This window comes from Odocoileus virginianus, chromosome 5 (genome assembly GCF_023699985.2).
Source record: "Odocoileus virginianus isolate 20LAN1187 ecotype Illinois chromosome 5, Ovbor_1.2, whole genome shotgun sequence".
Lineage (NCBI taxonomy): Eukaryota > Metazoa > Chordata > Mammalia > Artiodactyla > Cervidae > Odocoileus > Odocoileus virginianus.
In genome coordinates, this window is record NC_069678.1 from 34,955,077 (window position 1) to 34,978,014 (window position 22,938).

General features: G+C 39.5%; 1 protein-coding gene across 6 annotated transcripts in view; it reads right to left on the reverse strand.

The window, feature by feature from the left end:
• Positions 1-22,938, reverse strand: part of BTBD8 (BTB domain containing 8) — a 92,884-nt gene that overhangs the window by 36,916 nt on the left and 33,030 nt on the right. For 4 of the 6 annotated variants that reach the window (XM_070467760.1, XM_070467761.1, XM_020892918.2 and 1 more), the window contains 2 exons: positions 14,434-14,523; positions 323-403 (listed from right to left, as the gene is read on the reverse strand). In XM_070467760.1, coding sequence (XP_070323861.1) covers positions 323-403; positions 14,434-14,523 — 171 coding nt within the window. Of the gene's footprint in view, positions 1-322; positions 404-5,350; positions 5,395-5,673; positions 5,784-5,864; positions 5,954-14,433; positions 14,524-22,938 lie in introns of those variants that run through there. The other 2 variants (XM_070467762.1, XM_020892921.2) reach the window with 2 other exon arrangements.

Below are 22,938 nucleotides of genomic sequence, written 5' to 3' on the forward strand. Positions count from 1 at the left end.
CCCCATGAACTGTAGCCCACCAGGCTCCTCTGTCCATGGGATTCTCCAGGCAAGAATACTGGAGTGGGTGGCCATTTCCTTCTATTTAAGTCTAATAAAGACTTTTCTTAATCTTACTACTGTGAATAGCTAGATCATCTTTTCTTCTAAATAAGGTGACTTACTGTTTTTAGATATTACCAAAATATGTACAACATACAGCAAAATAAATAATAAAAGTGAAACTTCTACTTCACTGACACTTGTAAACACAGCTCAATAAAGCAGAAGCCACAAAATATCAATATTTTTATATTTAAAATGATTAAAAAATAATACCTACCCAACATTAGCTTTGACGGGAAAGTCCAAAGTTCCTCCATATATAAAGTGCATCATAACATTCATTTCTACATGGCTTATACTGAAAAATAAAAGAAAACTAAATTCAAATCCAGATATAATTAAGGTTTAACTGATATCAATGATACATTCTATTTTCCCATAAATTTTCAGTCAAGATAAAGTTCTAATCTCATTTTTATCTGAAGAACACAATTTTCAAATAACACCCATGAAGTATGCTATTAATTTAAAAATGAAGTTATAACTGCAGCTATGCGTGGGTTTTTATATATTGTAAAATGTTATTAGTATATGATAAAATAATAATTCTTTGTTGGGCATCTTCCATGAGAGACAAAGTTAGAAAGGACTTTAGAGGTCATAGTTCAACCTCTGGCTCATTAAGAAATCCTCCTCAGCATCTTTGAAAAATGGCCTCTCATTTTGCTTAAAGCCTGGGATGAACAACTACTCCATTCACTAGAAAGATTCTTGCTATGCCATACAGATTTCTTAATTTGTAATACCTATCCAGCGGCTCTAGCTCTGCCAACATCCTCGTTTTACAGATTTAAAAGACATGACTTAAAGAAGTAGTCTGAGGTGATAACCTTTATGTTCCATTGACTACTAGATCTCAGCCTCTCAGTTCACGACTTCTTCTCCCAGCACCCCAGATTCAGCCTTCTATTACTCTTATATTTTGTTCATAGCACTGTTACAGGACTTCTTGCATCTTGGCCCTCCCCTGCTCCCCTATTCCTCTGTATCAAGGAAGGTTAATTATCTGGCTGGTGGACAACAACCACTGGTTGTTGATCAAGAGGAACTTCTTGTTGTTGCTCAGTTGTGCAGTAGTGTCCAACTCTTTGCAACCCTTGGCCTGCAGCATGCCAGGCTTCCCTGTCTTTCACTATTTCCCAGAGCTTGCTCAAACTCATGTCCATTGAGTCGGTGATGCCATCCAACCATCTCCTCCTCCATCATCCCCTTCTCCTGCCTTCAGTCTTTTCCAGCATCAGAATTTTTTCTAATGTTGGCTCTTCTCATCAGGTGGCCAAAGTATCAGAGCTTCAGTGTCAGTGCTTCCAATGAATATTCAGGATTGATTTCTTTTAGGATTGACTGGTTTGATCTCCTTGCAGTCCAAGGGACTCTCAAGAGTCTTCTCCAATACCACGATTCAAAAGCATCAATTTTTGGCTCTCAGCTTTCTAGATGAGAGGTAAACTGATTTCTTTTCTCCTTTTTTCACTGCTGAACCAGTGGTAAGAGGTGGTGGGGGAGAAGTGTACTGCTATCCAGATTCAGACTTTCTCTCAAGTGGCCTATCTTAGAGTAGACATAGCAAGCAAATCAACTTTGACTTTTGCATAAAAGCAACCCTTGGCCTGCAGCATGCCAGGCTTCCCTGTCTTTCACTATTTCCCAGAGCTTGCCTTATCAAAAACTAAGGAAATGTTTTCTAATTTCACCTGCTGATTCTTTTGTCTTATTGTGAGCAGGAAGAAATTTATTGGGCCCCCTTCAGAACTCCAACAGATAGCAAAAATGGATAGCAGATACCCTTCTTCCCATCACCTCTTTCCACAGATTCAGCAAAGAAAAGAGAAAAGAAATCAAATTACCTCTCATCATCAAATTAACTCTTAGGTCAGAGTTCGTCCTGACCAATGCCCAATGGTTACCAGATAATTCACTCTTTTTGGTACAGAGGATTAGAAGGTAGAACAAGATGCAAGGAGTCCTGTAACAGTGTTATGAACAAAACAGGAATAACAGAAGACTGAATAATAATCTAGATGCCTAAGTCAGAGCTGGAGGTTCATCTTAATCCTCTTTCTCATTATATCCTATCATTTTATACCTTCAAATGTTTTTGAGTTCAGCCATTGCTGTCTGTTGCTGTCGTTGTTTAGTCGCTAAATCGTGTCTGACTTGTGATCCATGGTCTGCACTCTGTCCATTGGATTTCCTAGGCAATACTGGTGTGTGCTGTCACTTCAGTCGTGTCTGACTCTTTGCGACCCTATGGACTGTAGCCTGCTAGGCTCCTCTGTCCAAGGGATCTCCTGGCAAGAATACTGGAGTGGATGGTCATGCCCTCCTCCAGGGGATCTTCCTGACCCGGTTGGAACCCATGTCTCCTGTGGCTCCTGCATTGCAGGCAGATTCTTTTTTTTTTTGCAGGCAGATTCTTAATCAATGAGCCACCTGAAAATATTGGAGTAGGTTGCTATTTCCTTCTCCAGGGGATCTTCTAACCCAGGGATCAAACCCTTGTCTCCTGCATTGGCAGGCAGATTCTCTACCATTGAGCCACCAGGGAAGCCCATTTGCTACATATTTCCCCCTTTTGTTGCCCCAGTTTAGCCTCTCAGTTTCTTTCATCTGTACTATACTTCATCATAGTACTCTCATGTAGGCTTCTTGCCTGAAATTACCTCCTTGCATCCCATTTCACACATTGCAATCAGAGTGACTTTGCTAAAATGTAAATCTGACATAGTCCCTGATTTTTAAAACCCTTTAGCAATTCTCCATAGGACCTAGGAAAAAAAGCTCAAATTCCTTAGCTTGGTATAGAATGTTCTTTATTATATGATCTCTGGTTCTCTCTCTAGCAGCTGTTCCAGGACCAGGATAAGCAAACTACCATTTCCTATACCTGAACGACTTACAGTTCCTTATACATCTGTTCCTTATCACATACTGTTCACTCTGCTTAAAATTCTCTTCCTCTCTATTTATTTCATCTTTTAGACACAAGACACGTGGCTCTTTACCTCTGATTGTTTCCTTAACACTCCCAAGGGGGAAAAAAAGGAAATCATTGAATGTTAAACATAAATAATAACTTTTATCGAGCATTTATTATGATTTAGTCACTGAGCTAATAAGCATTTCAATGCAATTATCTCACTGAATCATAACAACTCAATGGGAGGTTATTATTATTAGTCTTATCTTATAAATGAAAAAACTGAAATTAAGTAACTTGCCCGTGGAGGTGGGTGCTGGGAGAAAAATAAATTGCCCAACATCAAGTGGCCAGTGATGCACGGGAATTTAAATCCAGGCAGACTGCACTGGAATTTGGAATTTAAATCCATACTCCAATGCCTGGGCTCTTAAGCAGTATAATACACACACACACACACACACACACACACACACACACACTTCCATTATCACATTTATCAAACTGACTTATAATATCTTTGTTTACATATTTGTTTCTCCTTCTAAACTGAATTCTGTGCGGGCAGGATTTGTGTCTCATTTACCCTTGCATCTCTAGTAGAAGCAGAATATCAGCATTGATTCAATATTCCCAGGATCAGAATTTCCTTTCCCTGCATAATACTGGAGCTCTGCATGGAAGCAGGCTGGGGACAGTGCTGATAAGACATTCACAGTCTGTTAAGCACAGAATCTAATGTCTGCTAAAGGGAGACAAGGAGAAAGGCAAGAAGAAAAGAAAGGGAGTTCTACAGGGTACGACTCAGAAAGGTGTTTGCTTTGATTCTGTGGCCTTAAATAATATATGCTCAATAAATGTTTAATGAATATTTAATAAATGGCTTATTAGGGTAGTTGCAAGCATCTCCCAAACCTTCAGAAGGAATACTGAATTGAAAACATATAAATATTTTTAAATTTACTTAATATATATTTACTGGCTTCTACAATGGCTAACTACTCGTTTCTGCTGATTCAAAACTCCACATCTCTTCTTTAATACTTAGAAAAAAGCCAGATCTCTAAATATGCTCATTTATACACATGGATATGACAAGAGTTGATCTCAGTATAATTATGCTATATTATCTGTAGTTTGTTCATACAAAACAGTAGCATAATAGTTACATTCCATGCACTTTTCCTTGAAATTTCAAGAGCCATTCTTATTAGTGTTAATGAGGATTGAATATTTATAAGAATAGTTTCTTCTAAGACTTGACATATTTAAGCAAAGGAAAATAATGACTAGGTAGAAATAAAATTTGTATTAAAATAAACAGCAAAATCTGGATATTTGAGCTTATATATCAATATATATGATAGCTATAAAAACAGCAAGAAACTGTTTTCCTGCTGTCTTGACAGCTGTTTTATTAAATTGCAGCCTCATTATTGTAAGTCATCTGTATTTTTATGAAAAATGTTTATAAAGACATGATCAACTGACTCGCCAAAAAAAAATTACTGCAATAACACACAGTTTAAATAAATGGAAAGATTTAAAGCACTATTCCCATTTAAATGTAAACAGAATAAAATCCTATAGGAGATGAAAGTATTACATACACTCAACAGTTAGAAAAAATTAAAAGACCATGAGAGAACAGAGCACTAGGATCAGAGATAACATGCACCCAGTCTAAAACCTCTATGCTATATATGTGTTTCCTAAAGTTTCAGGTTTCTCCATATGTGGGCTAAGGTAACATAGGGCCTCATTCACTCATTCATCATTCATTTACATTCAATATCTGTTGAATGACAGGCGCTATTCTGGACCTTACATTCTAAAGAGAGGACATAGACAATAAATATGTCAACAAATGTGTGTGCTTAGTCACTCAAGAGTCAAGTCGGACTCTTTGTGACCCTATGGACTGTAGCCCACCAAGCTCCTCTGTCCATGGAATTCTCCAGGCAAGAATACTGGAGTGGGTTGCCATGCTCTCCTCCAGGGGATCTTCCCAACCCAGGGGCCGAACCCGGGTCTCATGCATTGCAGGCAGATTCTTTACTGTCTGAGCCACCACGAAAGCCCATGTCAACAAATGTACGAAGATGATGTTAACAGTGAAAAATGAAGACAATCTAACAGAATAACATAGAAAAAAGTAACTGGAGAGTTGGGCTGTAGCTTCTTTAGGTGGGGAAGTCTGGGAGAATCTTATGGGTCAGATCATACAGGTTCTTATAGCTTATGATAAAGATTTGGGTTCAGTTCTAATTGTGATGAGAAGGCATTGAAGGATTTTGACCAGAAGAGAAATATGACCTGACTTACATTTGAAAAGGTCATCCTGAAGGTTCAGAGCAAGCCAGGGGTCTCTGAAGGGAGATGAAAAAATCCAAATTTATATTCTAAAGTCTCAAGCCACCCCTGGAAGACTTCTGTTTACATAAAATGGAAACATGTGGGGTTTCTTTATGGAAATACTGGCCGTTCAATTTCCAGTACTGGATGTGGAAAACGTCCCCTTTCCACCAGGGGAACTTCCTTTCAGCTTTATTCTCCCACCTTCCAACTCTGGGACATGGGTAGAACTAGGATTACACGTGTGTGCTCAGTTGGTCAGTCGTGTCCCACTCTTCGTGGCCTATACCCACCAGGTTCCACTGGCCGTGGGATTCCAGGCAAGAATACTGGAGCCAGTTGCCATTTCCTTCTCCAGAGGATCTTCCTGATGCAGGGATCAAATCCATGTCTCTTGCATCTCCTGCATTGACAGGCAGATTCTTTACCATTACGCCACCTGGGAAGCCCTAAAACTAGGATAATAGGATTCCACTATTCCTACCTTAATTTATTGAAGGCTGTCCCATTTTAAAATGTCACATGCATTACATCTTTGAACTACCAGCTCAAAACAGAACCAAAAAACAATTGGTTCTTTTCTGTAAGGACAGACAAGATTTCAATTTTAATCTATTGCAGAAAACATCCCACAGATATACAACAGTGGTACAGTTCCAAAAGAGGTTACTGACCAAGCAAAGCAGGTGTTGGCTGTCCTAGTCCTGGAAATGGCCCTCACTTGAACCCTTTACTCTCTAGAAAAATGAGAACACCATTTAAGGAAAGAATAAAAAGCAAATAATAATCAGCACTACAGACTAAACACCAAACACTATGCCAAGCTTTTCCTTTCAACAACCTCAGAAAGCTCAGGGAAGGTAAGCAATGTCCCAAAGTCATGTAACAGTTTGGGCCTGGATGTAGAACTTCCTATGAGGACACCAAAGTCCATGATCTTTTTACTATACCACACTACCCCTGGAAACATCTACTCAGATTTACAATATAAGTTAATGTGAAAGACAATTTGTTTTATAGATTACTTTGCTACATTATAAAAATTTTTTAAAGGTGATTTTTTTAAAAAGTAAAATTCCTAAATATGCTTTAACCTTCTGACAGCTTTATACACCATGATACTAATAACATTTTAGGTGGTAATTTGACACAGTCAATTTGATATGTAATACAAGAGGGGATTAGATCTGATAGACAGAGTGCCTGAAGGGGACGGAGGTTCGTAACATTGTACAAGAGGCGGTGATCAAAACCATCCCCAAGAAAAGGAAATGCAAATAGGCAAAATGGTTGTCTGTGGAGAAGGAAACGGCAACCCACTCCAGTATTCTTGCCTAGAGAATCCTGTGGACAAAGGAGCCTGGTGGGCTATGGTCTATGAGGTTGCACAGAGTCGCAACTTAGCAGCAGCAGAAGCAGAGGAGGCCTTACAAATAGCTGAGAAAAGAACAGAAGTGAAAGGCAAGGGAAAAAAGGAAAGATATACCCATCTGAATGCAGAGTTCCAGAGAACAGCAAGGAGATAAGAAAGTCTTTTTAAGTGAACAATGCAAAGAAATAGAGGAAAACAGTAGAATGGGAAAGAGTAGAGATCTCTTGAAGAAAATCAGGGATACCAAGGAAACATTTCATGCAAAAAATGGGCTCAATAAAGGACAGAAATGGTATGGACCTAACAGAAGCAGAAGATATTAAGGAGAGGTGGCAAGAATACACAGAAGAACTGTACAAAAAAGATCTTCATGACCCAGATACGCACAATTGTGTGATCACTCTCCTAGAGCCACACATCCTGGAAAGGGAAGTCAAGTGGGCCTTAGGAAGCATTACTATGAACAAAGCTAGTGGAGGTGATGGAATTCCAGCTGAGCTATTTCACATTCTAAAAGATGAGGCTGTGAAAGGGCTGCACTCAATATGCCAGCAAATTTGGAAAACTCAGCAGTGGCCACAGGATTGGAAAAGGTCAGTTTTCATTCCAATCCCAAAAAAGGGCAATGCCGAAGAATGTTCAAACTATTACACAACTGGCATTCATCTCACATGCTAGCAAAGTAATGCTCAAAATCCTTCAAGCTAGGCTTCAACAGTATGTGAACTGTCAACTTTCAGATGTACATGCTGGATTTAGAAAAGGCAGAGGAACCAGAGATCAAATTGCCAACATCCAATGGATCATAGAAAAAGCTAGAGAATTCCAGAAAAACATCTACTTTTGCTTCACTGACTACGCTAAAGCCTTTGACTGAGTAGATCACCACAAACTGTGGAAAATTATTCAAGGGATAGGAATACTAGACCACCTGACCTGTCCCCTGCGAAACCTGTATGCAGGTCAAGAAGTAATAGTTAGAACCAGATATGGAACAACAGACTGGATCCAAACTGGGAAAGGAGTACATCACGGCTGTATATTGTCACCCAGCTTATTTAACTCATATGCAGAGAACATCATGTGAAATGTTGGGCTGGGTGAAGCACAACATCTGGAATCAAGATTGCTGGGAGAAATATCAATAACCACAGATATGCAGATGAAAGCACCCTTATAGCAGAGAGTGAAGAGGGACTAAAGAGCCTTTTGATGAAGGTGAAGGAGGAGAGTGAAAAAGCTGGTGTAAAACTCAACATTCAGAAAACTAAGATCATGGCATCTGGTCCCATCACTTCATGGCAAATATATGGGGAAAAAATGGAAATAGTAACAGACTTTATTTTCTTGGGCTCCAAAATCACTGCAAATGGTGACTACAGCCATGAAATTAAAAGATGCTTGCTCCTTGGAAGAAAAGTTATGACCAACCTAGATAGCTTATTAAAAAGCAGAGACATTACTCTGCCAACAAAGGTCCGTAGAGTCAAAGCTATGTTTTTTCCAGTAATCATGTACAGATATGAGAGCTGGACAATAAAAAAGGCTGATAGCCAAAGAACTGATGCTTTTGAACTGTGGTGTTGGAAAAGATTCTTGACAGTCTCTTGGACAGCAAGGAGATCAAACCAGTCAGTCCTAAAGGAAATCAAGCCTGAATGTTCACTGGAAGGACTGATGCTGAAGCTGAAGCTCCAATACTTTGGCCGCCTGAAATAAAAAAAGATGCTTTATTTTTATTTATTTAAGAGCTGACTCATTGGAGAAAAGGCTTATGCTGGGACAGACTGAAGGCAGGAGAAGGGGACGACAGAGGATGAGATGGTTGGATGGCATCACCGACTCAATGGACATGAGTTTGAGCAAACGCCAGGAGAGGGCAAAGGACAGGGAAGCCTGTCATGCTGCAGTCCATGGGGTCACAAACAGTCAGACATGACTGAGTGACTGAACAACAAGAGGGGAAAGCAAATCATATTGTGTGATGATAATAATAATAAAAGATGTAGATAAAATCCAGAATCTGTCAGAAAATCTCCCTTTTGTTTTGGCATTAGAAAGCCTTGTTATACCAAGCAAGATGAAAGAGTCAAAAAGAAATGCATCTTCATTTCTGGTGTGCTAGTATTAGAAGTGGGCCTCCCTGTTGGCTCAGTGGTAAAGAATCTGCCTGCAATGCAGGAGACATGGGTTCAATCCCTGGGTTGGGAAGATCTACTGCAGAAGGAAACAGCAACCCACTCCAGTATTCTTGCCTGGGAAATCCCATTGACAGAGAAGCCTGGCAGGCTACAGTCCATGGGGTTGCAAAAAAGTTGGACACAGCTTAGCAACTAAACAACAACAACAGCAGCATTAGAAATAAAGGAGCTGATTAGGAATAAGCCTCCAATGACAAAATAGCAGCTCTGTGCAAGGTGAGCCAGTAAGGAGTAGACCCTAGCTTACAACAGAATCCAGATAGGAAAAGAAGAAGTGAAACTCTCTCTGTTTGCAGATGACATGATCCTCTACATAGAAAACCCTAAAGACTCTACCAGAAAATTACTAGAGCTAATCAATGAATACAGTAAAGTTGCAGGATATAAAATTAACACACAGAAATCTCTTGCATTCCTATACACTTACAATGAGAAAACAGAAAGAGAAATTAAGGAAACAATACCATTCACCATTGCAACAAAAAGAATAAAATACTTAGGAGTATATCTACCTAAAGAAACAAAAGACCTATACATAGAAAACTATAAAACACTGATGAAAGAAATCAAAGAGGACACAAACAGATGGAGAAATATACCGTGTTCATGGATTGGAAGAATCAATATTGTCAAAATGGCTATACTACCTAAAGTAATCTATAGATTCAATGCAATCCCTATCAAACTACCAACGGTATTTTTCACAGAACTAGAACAAATAATTTCACAATTTGTATGGAAATACAAAAAACCTCGAATAGCCAAAGTAATCCTGAGAAAGAAGAATGGAACTAGAGGAATCAAGCTGCCTGACTTCAGACTCTACTACAAAGCCACAGTCATCAAGACAGTATGGTACTGGCACAAAGACAGAAATATAGATCAATGGAACAGAATAGAAAGCCCAGAGATAAATCCACGGACCTATGGTCACCTTATCTTCGACAAAGGAGGCAAGGATACACAATGGAAAAAAGAGAACCTCTTTAACAAGTGGTGCTGGGAAAACTGGTCAACCACCTGTAAAAGAATGAAACTAGAACACTTTCTAACACCATACACAAAAATAAACTCAAAATGGATTAAAGATCTAAATGTAAGACCAGAAACTATCAAACTCCTAGAGGAGAACATAGGCAAAACACTCTCTGACATAAATCACAGCAGGATCCTCTATGACCCACATCCCAGAATTTCAGAAATAAAAGCAAAAATAAACAAATGGGACCTAATGAAACTTAAAAGCTTTTGCACAACAAAGGAAACTATAAGCAAGGTGAAAAGACAGCCCTCAGATTGGGAGAAAATAATAGCAAACGAAGCAACAGACAAAGGATTAATCTCAAAAATATACAAGCAACTCCTCCAGCTCAACTCAGAAAAATAAATGACCCAATCAAAAAATGGGCCAAAGAACTCAACAGACATTTCTCCAAGGAAGACATACAGATGGCTAACAAACACATGAAAAGATGCTCAACATCACTCATTATCAGAGAAATGCAAATCAAAACCACAATGAGGTACCATTACACGCCAGTCAGGATGGCTGCTATCCAAAAGTCTACAAGCAATAAATGCTGGAGAGGGTGTGGAGAAAAGGGAACCCTCTTACACTGTTGGTGGGAATGCAAACTAGTACAGCCACTATGGAAAACAGTGTGGAGATTTCTTAAAAAGCTGGAAATAGAACTGCCATATGACCCAGCAATCCCACTTCTGGGCATATACACCAAGGAAACCAGATCTGAAAGAGACACGTGCACCCCAATGTTCATCGCAGCACTGTTTATAATAGCCAGAACATGGAAGCAACCCAGATGCCCATCAGCAGACGAATGGATGAGGAAGCTGTGGTACATATACACCATGGAATATTACTCAGCAATTAAAAAGAATTCATTTGAATCAGTTCTAATGAGATGGATGACACTGGAGCCCATTATACAGAGTGAAGTAAGCCAGAAAGATAAAGACCATTACAGTATACTAACACATATATATGGACTTTAGAAAGATGGTAACGATAACCCTATATGCAAAACAGAAAAAGAGACTCAGACGTATAGAACAGACTTGTGGACTCTGGGAGAAGGCGAGGGTGGGATGTTTCAAGAGAACAGCATTGAAACATGTATATTATCTAGGGTGAAACAGATAACCAGCCCAGGTTGGGTACATGAGACAAGTGCTCGGGCCTGGTGCACTGGGAAGACCCAGAGGGATCGGGTGGACAGGGAGGTGGGAGGGGGGACCGGGATGGGGAATACATGTAAATCCATGGCTAATTCATTTCAATGTATAACAAAAACTACTGTAATGATGTAAAGTAATTAACCTCCAACTAATAAAAAAAAAGAAGTAAAGGGAACATACTGTAGGAGAGAGCCTGATGATTGCTGGCACTGCTACAGCGTACAGTCTACTTATTCGTAATGACAGTTTGAAACAAATTTGGCTATTTCTATTTGGTTTTCCCTTGAACATACCACTAAAGTTGATCAGCAGCAGTTGAGCCATATTCTAAGAGGAGATATTTATCCATTACCTCCATCATAATGGAAGATGGAAAATTACAGGTAGTGGAATAGAGACCAACAGTTAAGCTACTACTTCTTTATCTATTAACCTCTTAATAGACAGACTCCACCTTTAAAAGCCTGTGTTTTGAAAGTTTAATCTGATCACTCATCAAAAAAAAAAAAAAAATCTGATCACTCATGAGTATTGAAAGCGTCTGCCTGCAATGCGGGAGACCGGGGTTCAATCCCTGGGTCACGAAGATCCCCTGGAGAAGGAAATGGCAACCCACTCCAGTATTTTTGCTTGGAGAATCCCATGGACGGAGGAGCCTGGTGGGCTAAGTCCACAGGGTCGGGGTCGCAAAGAGTCGGACACGACTGAGTGACTTAACTTTCACTTTAACGTATTCCCACAGCTAAACACAGAGGTTGTTTTGAGTGATAAAGAACAGATAATAGTAGAGCAGCTCTGGTGGAAGATGTGCCCATATCCCAACCCCATGCCATGCATTCCCTAAGGAATTACCAGGAACTTTCCATTCCTATGGAAAAATCACTGATTTAAACAGTGGAAAAGAGCAGTCTGAATGAGTTCAAGAACACATACCAACGGGAAACTTTTAATTTCTTCAGTGACTACAGGACTTTGAATTAAGAATCAACAAACATGTAACTTATATTTAGCATAGCACTTATTTGCCAAGGAGCCCCTGAAAGAGATTTAATTTATCTGATCTTTTTCTTCTCATCTGTAATCTGTGAATACACCAGCTCCCTCAAAGACTGAATCTAAAAATTAAAGAGCATAGTAACTGTGGAAGTAACATGGAAAATATATGATGTTATTGTAAGGTATTATCACTGCTAAGGACACAATCTATTTGGAAAGAGGAACAAAGGTGTATGCAATTGGTATCAGATAGTAAAAACACTGTCACTAAACCTATAAGCAACTAAGACTTCTTCTAGGAAATAAGACAAAGTGTTTTCTGTAAATTACTTTCCCCTGCTGTCAAATAAGGTCCAATAATCATACACCTCTTTTGATGTTTATCTGACTAAACAGAATCACATGGTTACCTCTCCATTTAAATTTTTAGTGACTTCACCTCTAATGAGAGTAGATAGTTTTTTAAAAAGATATCTTATCTAAAACATCTGAAACACAATCCCTGGACATGTTTCCAAAATTACACTAGAATGATGATTATCCCTAGAACTGACACAGTTACAGAAATTCTGGCCTCTGCAAGCATTATTTCTCTTCCAATATTCAGCAGATATTTTAAATTCACCATAAAGGAAGAGATCTTATTGGCAGGGCACATATTTTTCAGGCTGTTTTTCAACAGTGATGATAAAATTTCACTGACTGACTCAACTACACATTCTTTTTACCCACAGGCTAATAAACTATTTGCTTGGCATATAAAATCTTCCATAATCAAGAACTACCTAGTGGTTGCCAGATCAAAACAGTAGGTGAGAGAACTAAAACGTAACTCTAGAAACCCTGGTATGAAAGAAAAGAGGTTTAGGTTCTTCTGCGTATGTTTCATTTCTATTAAATAAATGAAACATGAAAAGAGATAAAAACACATAACATATTCTTAAAAATAATGTTTTAATTTTCCATTTTTCAAGAGTGAGAAATTACAAATGAGAGGCATTTGGGGATTGATTTTAGTAAGGAATCAGACAGCTGTAACCTACAAGGCTAAAGATTATAGACTAGTGTGAAAAACAGTGAGAGTTTATCAATACTTTTCACACATCCACTGTTATGGAATCATCACTACCACCATTCCACATCCAAGCCTCTAGCCAAGACTGACTGAGTTGAGGAAGCATCAGCAGTGAGAATGATGAAAGCTGGGAGTTCTCCCTCAGAACTCCCAGGCAGTTTTCCTACTGAGAAAGCCCTCCCCACTACTGTACACTCTAGACTCTCACAGTGATCATCTGTGACCAAAAAATATTCCATTTCACCTTGTAAGGAAGTAGTTCATCTCTTAATAACTGTCTCAGCAGTTGATATAAACTGCCCCAATTTTGTAGATTCACCAATGCACTATCATAGGTCACTGAAATCCACACCTATGCAAATTATTCTTTAATAAAGAAACTACCTATTACAGACTAAAAATTTATGTTCCCCCATACACCTAAATTCACATATTGGAGCCCTAACCCCCGTGTACCTATATGGAGATAGGGCTTCTAAGGAAATGTGTGTGTGTGTGTTAGTGGCTCAGTTGCGTCCAATTCTTCGCAATACCAAGGACCATGGCCCACCAGGCTCCTCTGTCCATGGGATTTCACAGGCAAGAATACCGGAGTGGGTAGCCACTCCCTTCTCCAGGGAATCTTCCAGACCCAGGGATCCAACCCGGTCTCCCGCATTGCAGGCAGACTCTTTACCATCTGAGCCACCAGGGAAGCTCTCTAGGGAAATAATTAAGGTTAAATGAGGTAATAAGGGTAGGGCCCTAGCCGATCTGATAGGATTAGTGTCCTTATAACACCAGAGAGTGAGCTCTCTCCCTCCACCTTCCTTTCCCCTCTGTGGTCCCCCAGCTCCATGCACTAAAAAAAGGGTCACTGGAGCATACAGCAGAAAGTGCCCATCCACATTTAAAGGACCTAAGGTAAGAGCTCTCATCAGGCACCAGCCTTGCTGGTTGGTGCCTTATAGAACTGTGAGAAAACAAATTTCTGTTGCTTAAAGCAACCAGTTTGTGGTATTTTGTTATGGAAGTCTGAGAAGAGTAACACATTATCTCTATCACTAAACACTCTCAACTTCCTCTCATTTTCAGAAAGTGTACTTGTGGAATTCCATCAGATGAGAAACATTTCATTGAACAGACAGAGTAATCAGATTCATGAAAAGCGCTCGGTATGAAGTATTATTTGCAATCATTTGCAGTCAAGCTTCCTTGTAAAAATTATGCTTACCTTTGAAGAGTAATGTGCTCCTGGGAGCTTTCAGCCCAACAGCCACTCAGCATTGCAGCAAAATAACTAGATCTGGCACTTAAAATGGCTCTAAAGGAAGAGGGGGAGAAAACACAGACAAACATTTATGCATAATTGCAAAATATAATTTTTTATGAAATTTTTTATCTTTACCTCTTAAAACATGATAACAATTTACCTGTCATTTGTATTCACTGGTAGAATTTAATAATAGAAATTATAAACCTAAACTTATACCAAAGTATTTTGATTGCTTCATTAGAACATTAATTCCAGTGTTTTTTTTTTCATCTTTTAAATTTTTTCTTTTTTTTTTTTTTTTTTCGGCTGCACCATGTGGCTTGCAGAAGCTCAGTTCCTTGACCAGGGACTGAAACTGGGCCATAGCAGTGAAAGCCCAGAATCCTAACCACTAGGCAACCAGGGAAATTCCATTTAATTTTTTCTCTTGAAAGCTCTTAAATTTTAATAACAATTTTCATCAGTGAGAGAATAACAGATCATTTACAAAGGGAGAAATAAAAACCAAATGATGTTAAGACCTTGCGGAAATACCAATAAGAGACTAGAACTCTAAAAGTCCTGAGTACCAGTTTAAAACTCAGCATAATTATGCTCATGGATACCTTTCTCTTAAATTTGAAAAATTATAGGAAAAATATTTTGTTTTGAATGCCCATTCTATCTCCTCAGATAGAATGTTAATTCATCCATTATTTAACTCAACAAATACCTACTGACTTCTATTCTGTGCTAGGGACTATAACAGTAAATTAGATACAGCAAAAATGTGAATATTCTAGCAGGGGCTGGGATGGAAAAGGGGAAGGGGAGAAGAATAAAAAGATACTTCTGGCAATGGCTTATTAGGTTGTCTCAGACTAACCCTCCTACTGAATAGCTTGGAAAGATAAGGGGGGGAAAATATATGCACACACACACACGCACACACACACACATATATCTGAAAGCAAAAGTAAGGTTGAGAAGCTAAGAAGCTGAATCTAGATTGCTTCTGGCAATCTTTACAGGCTTGGAGGCACAAAATTGGAATTTGGGATCCAGCAAAGAGGAGAGACATCACTTTGATGACAAAGGTTCATACAGTCAAAGCTATGATTTTCTCACATCACTACAGATGTGAGAGCTGGACCATAAAGAAGGCCGAGCGCTGAAGAACTGATGCCTTTGAACTGTGGTGTTGGAGAAGACACTTGAGAGTCCCTTGGGCTGCAAGATCAAACCAGTCAATCCTAAAGGAAATCAATCCTGACTGTTCATTGGAAGGACTGATGCTGAAGCTGAAGCTCTAATACTCTGGCAGCCTGATGTGAAGAGCTGACTCACTGGCAGACTCTGATGCTGGGAAAGACTGAGAGCAGGAGAAGAAGCGGGCAACAGAGGATGAGATGGTTTGATGGCATCACCAACACAATGGACATGAGTCTGAGCAAACTCTGGGAGATAGTGCAGGACAGAGGAGACTGGCATGCTGCAGTCCATGGGGTCACAGAGTCAGACAGGACCTCGTGACTGAACAACAGAAACAAAAAAGAGGAGAGACTTTGGTGGATGTCCCAGAATTTCAGTTGGACTCTAAAGGACTACATCTTTGAAAGAAGAATGAACAGGAAATAGATAAGCCTTTTTTAGAACCGAAGTCCAGCTCTGAATGAGCTCAATCCCTGACTGGAATGAAGTGATCTATATCTAGCCTAAATATAGTGTGTCCTTAGCTGCTCAGTCGTGTCTGACTCTTTGTGACCCCAGGGACTGTAGCCCACCAGGCTCCTCTGTCCATGGAATTTTCCAGGCAAGAATACTAGAGCAGGTTGCCATTTCCTCCTCCAGGGGATCTTCTGACCCAGGGGTTGAATCCGTGTCTCTTACGTCTCCTGCATTTGCAGGTGGGTTCTGTACTACTAGCCACCTGGGAAGCTCACAGTGTAGTATTACTCAGCAAGAAAAACTGAATGAAATATGATATACATTATATCTAAGGATGAGGTTCAAAAACATTATCCTGAGCAAAAGAAGTTCAATAATATGTCTGAGATCATTTATGTGAAATTCTAGGACAGGTAAAATAAACTATAATTTAGAAAACACAACAATCAGAAAACAAAAGAAGTCCAATTAAAAATGGGCAAACAATATGAAGAGAAAACTCACCAAAGAAATACAGATGGAAAATAAGCATATGAAACTCAGTTTTGCCTGAGGATAGAGAGAGAGAGGGCTTCCCTGCTGGCTGAGTGGTAAAGAATCCGCCTACCAATGCAGGAGACATGGGTTCAATCCCTGGGTTGGGAAGATCCCCTGGGGAAGGAAATGGCAGCCCACTCCAGTACTCTTGCCTGGAGGATCCCATGGACAAAGGAGCCTGGTGGGCAGTGAGGTCCCGAAAGAGTGAGACACAACTTATCAACTAAATAACAACAACAGAGAGAAGGATGGTACTAGTGGCAAATAGGACACAGGAGAGTTTTTCAGGTAATAAAAATTCTCTATATCTTGATTGTGGTGGGAGTTACACAGGTTTATATATTTGTCAAAACATCAAATTAGACACTCAGTTGTGTGCATTTGATTGTATATGAAATCTTTTTTGAGTTCATTTTTTTAAAATAGAGGATAATTACTTTACAACATTATGATGTTGTTTAGTCGCTCAGTTGTCTGATTCTTTGCAATCCCACGGACTGTAGCATGCCAGGCCTCTCTGTCCCTCACCATCTCCCAAAGTTTGCCCAAGTTTGTGTCCATTGCTCGGTGATGCCATCCAGCCATCTCATCCTCTGACATTCTTGTCTCCTTCTGCCCTCAATCTTTCCCAGCAACAGGACTTTTCCAATGAGTCAGCTATTCGCATCAGACAACCAAAAAACTGGAGTTTCGGCTTCAGCATCAGTCCTTCCAAGGAGTATTCGGGGTTGATCTCTCTTGAGATTGACTGGTCTGATCTCCTTGCTGTCTAAGGGACTTTCAGGAGTCTTCTCCAGCACCACAGTTTTTGAAGGCATCAATTCTTCAGTGCTCCAGCTTCTTTACGGTCCAGCTCTCACAACCATACATGACCACTGGGAAGACCATAGACTTGACTATACAGACTTTTGTTGGCACAATAATGTCTCTGCTTTACAACACACTGTCTAGGTTTGTCATAGCTTTCCTGCCAAGGAGCAAATGTCTTTTGATTTCATGGCTGCAGTCACCATCTGCAGTAATTTTAGAGCCTAAAAAGAAGAAATCTGTTACTATTGCTTCCTTCTCCTCCTCTATTTGTCATGAAGCAATGAGGCCAGATGCCATGATTTTAGTTTTTTTTAATATCTAGTTTTAAGCCGACTCTTTGACTTTCCTCCTTCAACCTCATCAAGAGGCTTTTTAGTTCTTCTTCGCTTTCTGCCATTAGAGTGGTATCATCCACATATCTGAGGTTGTTGATGTTTCTCCCACCCATCTTGATTCCAGGTTGTAGTTCATCCAGCCCGGCATTTCTCATGATGAGCTCAGCATACAGATTAAACAAACAGGGTGACAGCAGACAGCCCTGTCGTACTGCTTTCTCAATCTTGAACCAATTAGTGTTCCACACAAAGTTGAATACTGTGATGGTTTCTGCCATATATCAGCATGGAGCGATACTAGGTATACAAATGTCACCTTCCTCTTCAGCCTCCCTCCCCTTCCAACTCCTCTAGGTTGTCACAGAGTATAAAGATTGAAGGCAGGAGGAGAAGGGGGCAACAGAGATGAGATGGAGACATCAACATTCTTCTCAGTAATTAACAGGACAAGTACACAAAAAAGTCAGTGAAGAATATGGAAGACTTGAACTAAATGCTGCATGCTAGCCATTTCCATTTAAGTAAGACTAAGAGTGACTGTTCTTAAGAGAGAAACTTATGAAAACATTCCTATTTAATTGGATTCAAGCCTCAGTTTAAAAAAAATATATGTTGTAGATAGGTGTGTTAAAATCTTTAACAGATTTTTTATTTTCCAACACACCAAAAACTATTTTTTCCTTTTGACTAAATGTAATCTCAACTGACAAGGCTGCTTCTGGCTCTGTAGAGGTGCCCTAATTTCCCACTTACTCTTGCTTTATAGTGCATTGCTATTCAATACTTCTTGATGTTAGCTCAACCAGACTCACTACTCCAGGCATAATAATGGCCTGGATTACTCAGAGAAACTCTAAATAAAGAATTTTTCACTAGGACTATTTTTCAAGTAGTCTTACTCCAAGAATGTGTGTGTGTGTGTGTGTGTGTGTGTGTGTGTGTGTGTATTTTTCCCCCCCATCAGTTCCACATAACCGAATAAGGGTTAAACCCACATCAGTGAATCCAAACTTTTGGAGCTGTCACTATCACCCATGAAGCTCTGCAAATATTTTAGAGAATGTAAACTTTAAAAATGGTAAGTCAGCTTTCTCTTGAGACATTCATCTTAACACACACTGACTACAGCTTTCATAGGATTACCTAAGTTTAAAAAATGAGTTGTAAAAATAAGAGTGGATGCCTTGTTATCTAGTACAATGAAGACTGATAGTTGTCTGGTTAATCAAAAAATTAGGAGAGAATTTTTAAAATGATTTGTCTATACAATAATCATTTATTCTAACTTAGAAAATAAGTATGTATTCATTCACAAATCTTTGACCCTAAAGCCAATCTTTTTTTTTTTTTAGTATGAATTCGCTGATTGGAGCCTCCGATGTCTTGCAAAAACTACACCTATACACCTTGTCTATGATTTCTAATTCAAGCTTCTCTAAAATGAAGAAATTTAAAACTTGTATGAAGCAATCTGAAGTATAGAAGCATTTAAGATTTTTATAATTTCCCCTCAAGTTTTTGTATTGTTTCATCTAAACTGAATTCAGTAACAATTTTTTAAATGCCTCTCCCTTATTAAGCTTTCCAAAACATTCACTTTAGTTTTCACTGGAACAACAATTCTTTTATATTTCATGTATCATTGGTTTATATGATACATCATTAAGTCATGCTATCAAAATAAGAAATTCAAATGGCATCAAACAGGTTTGGGAATAAACCCAAGCGACTCAAGAGACACAAACTCAATGATAGGAATGGAAATGTTACAGATATACTAGAGAATGGCATCGTAGTCTTGAGAGTTCTGCCTACCATGTCAGCATGTTCTGCAGAGACCATGCGAACAGCAGGTTTAGTCAAGTTCAATTAAGGAGCTTCTACTCTAGGTGACTTCTTTCCTTTTAGGCATCCACTCTCTTTGGCTATGGTTCCCCACTGCAGCCTCTCTCAAAGGCCCATGGTACTAAAGAATCTCACCTCTTTTCTCTCTATTGTTCCCACATCTAATTTATTATTTTAAACCTTTTAAGAGGCTAGGGCTGACAATTTATCATTAATAAAGTAATTAATATTGAGAGATTCATAACCCACTTTACTGCATGATAATTTGGAATTTTATTATAATTATTTCATTAATGCTCCCTGGCAATCCTAGTAAGAGAGGGAACAGCAAACTTTTTCTGCAAAGGGCCAGATAGTAAATAAAAATTTAAGTATATTAGGTTTTTCAGGTCCCTTTTGCATATTATTCTTTAGGTTGGGCCACAGTTTGCCAACCTCCAAACAGACAACAAAATGCCTGCCTCCCAGATATCTAATACATACTTTTAGCAATTAATGTTTACTGAATGCTTCAATGTGCCATAGTACCATGCTAAGTACTTTATGTACATTACCTAATTCAATCCTCACTGCCATCCTATGCTATAATTACTATCATTATTTCTTTTACAGATAGAGAATTTGAGACTTTGAGAGATTAAGTAACTTCTCAACAATTAATAAATGGTGCAATCAAAACTCAGAAAGATTAACTTCTGAACTACTAAAGTGTATACTTCTGAAAAAAGTTTTCAGCTGATGTACTCAAGAATATGGGCTTCCTTGTGGCTCAGTGGTAAAGAATCCACCTGCCAATGCAGGAGACTCAGGTTTGATCCCTGGGTCAGGAAGATCCCTTGGGGAAGGATATGGCAACTCACTCCAGTATTCTTGCCTGGGAAATTCCAAGGACAGAGGACCCTGGTGGGCTACAGTCCATGGGGTCGCAAAGGAGTCAGACACAACTTAGTGACTAAACAACAACTCAGGATTATATAGCTAATTAGTCAGACTGGGGTTCCAAGTGGCGCTAGTAGTAAAGAACCCACCTGCCAATGCAGGAAACATAAAGAGATGAGGGTTCGATCCCTGCATTGGGAAGATCCCCTGGAAGAGGCAATGGCAACCCACTCCAACATGCTTGCCTGGAGGATCCGTTGGACAGAGGAGCCCAGTGGGTTACAGCCCACAGGGCCGCAAACAGTCAGACAGGATTGAAGCAACTTAGCATGCACACACAGGTCTATAATAATTAATACTGCATAGACTAAGGGTCCTAAAAGATGATGCTATTACAGTGTTGCACTCAATATGTCAGCAAATCGGGAAAACTCAGCAGTGGTCACAGGACTGGAAAAGGTCAGTCTTCATTCCAAACCCAAAGAAGGGCAATGCCAAAGAATGTTCAAACTACCACATGATTGCACTCATCTCATACACCAGCAAAGTAATGCTCAAAATTCTCCAAGCCAGGTTTCAACAGTATATGAATTGTGAACTTCCAGATGTTCAAGATGGAATTAGAAAAGGCAGAGGAACCAGATCTTTCCAACATCTGTTGGATCACTGAAAAAACAAGAGTTCCAGAAAAACATCTACTTCTGCTTTATTGATTACACCAAAGTCTTTGACTGCGTGGATCACAACAAACTGTGGAAAACTCTTCAAGAGATGGGAATACCAGACCATCTGACCTGCCTCCTGAGAAATCTGTATGCAGGTCAAGAAGCAACAGTTAGAAATGGACATGAAACAACAGACTGGTTCCAAATTCGGAAAGGAGTATGTCAAGGATGTATACTGTCACCCTGCTTATTTAACTTATATGCAGAGTACATCATGTGAAATGCCAGGCTGGATGAAGCACAAGCTAGAATCAAGATTGCTGGGAGAAATATCAATAACTTCAGATATGCAGATGACACAACCCTTATGGCAGAAAGTGAAGAGGAACTAAAGAGCCTCTTGATGAAAGTGAAAGAGGAGAGTGAAAAGGCTGGCTTAAAACTCAACATTCAAAAACCCAAGATCATGGCATCTGGTCCCATCACTTCATGGCAAATAGATGGAGAAATAATGGCAACAGTGACAAACTTTATTTTCTTGGGCTCCAAAATCACTGCAGATGGTGACTGCAGCCATGAAATTAAAAGACGCTTGCTCCTTGGAAAAAAAGCTATGACCAACCTTATTAAAAAGCAGAGACATTACTTTGCAAACAAAGGTCTGTCTAGTCAAAGCTATGGTTTTTCCAGTACTCATGTATGGATGTGAGAGTTGGACTATAAAGAAAGCTGAGTGCCAAAGAATTGATGCTTTTGAACAGTAGTGTTTGAGAAGACTCTTGAGATTCCCTTGGACTGCAAGGAGATCAGACCAGTCAATCCTAAAGGAAATCAGTCCTGAATATTCATTGGAAGGACTGATGTTGAAGCTGAAACTCCAATAATTTAGCCACCTGATGTGAAGAACTGACTCACTGGAAAAGACCCTGATGCTGGGAAAGACTGAAGGCAGGAGAAGGAGATGACAGCTATTGAGGTGGTTGGATGGCATCACCGACTCAATGGACATGAGCCTGAGGAAGCTCTGGGAGTTACGATGGACAGAGAAGCCTGGCATGCTACAGTCCATGGGGTTGAAAAAAGTCAGACACGACTGAGTGACGCTAGTGTCCAGAACTGACTGAAGGACACTGATCTCCTAAGTCAGTGCTGACTTATTAAATTGTAGTTTCAGACAATCTGCATTAAAAACAATAAAAAAAAATTTTATTTACTTTTGGCTGTCCTTAGGTCTTAGTTGCTGCACAGGCTTTTCTCTAGGTGTGGTGAGCAGGCTACTCTCCACTTGCAGTGTGCTGGCTTCTCATTGTGGTGGCTTCTCTTGTGGAGCATGGGCTCTCGGACACAAGGATTTCAGTAGTTGCGGCTCCAGGCACTAGAGCACAAGTTCAACAATTGCGGTGTATGGGCTCAGCTGCTCCATGGCATGTGGGATCTTCCTGGACCAAGGATCGAACCTGTGTCCCCTGCACTGGCAGGTGGAGCCTTCAACACTGACCCACCAGAGAAGCCCTAGAGAATCTACATTTTAAGGGGAAATTTGACAGCATCTTAACCCCATAAATGAAAGTCTGATGGTACAATATCAGGCACTGAAGAAAAAAATAAAAAAGGTATTTGGAAGGGATATAGGATCTTAAGTGTTAGAAAGCTAAAATTAGGAATCACTGCCCTGCTTTTTCAATAAAGTAATATGAGAGAATCTTAATTATGGAATACTGAAGCACAACAAATAAATTAGTTTA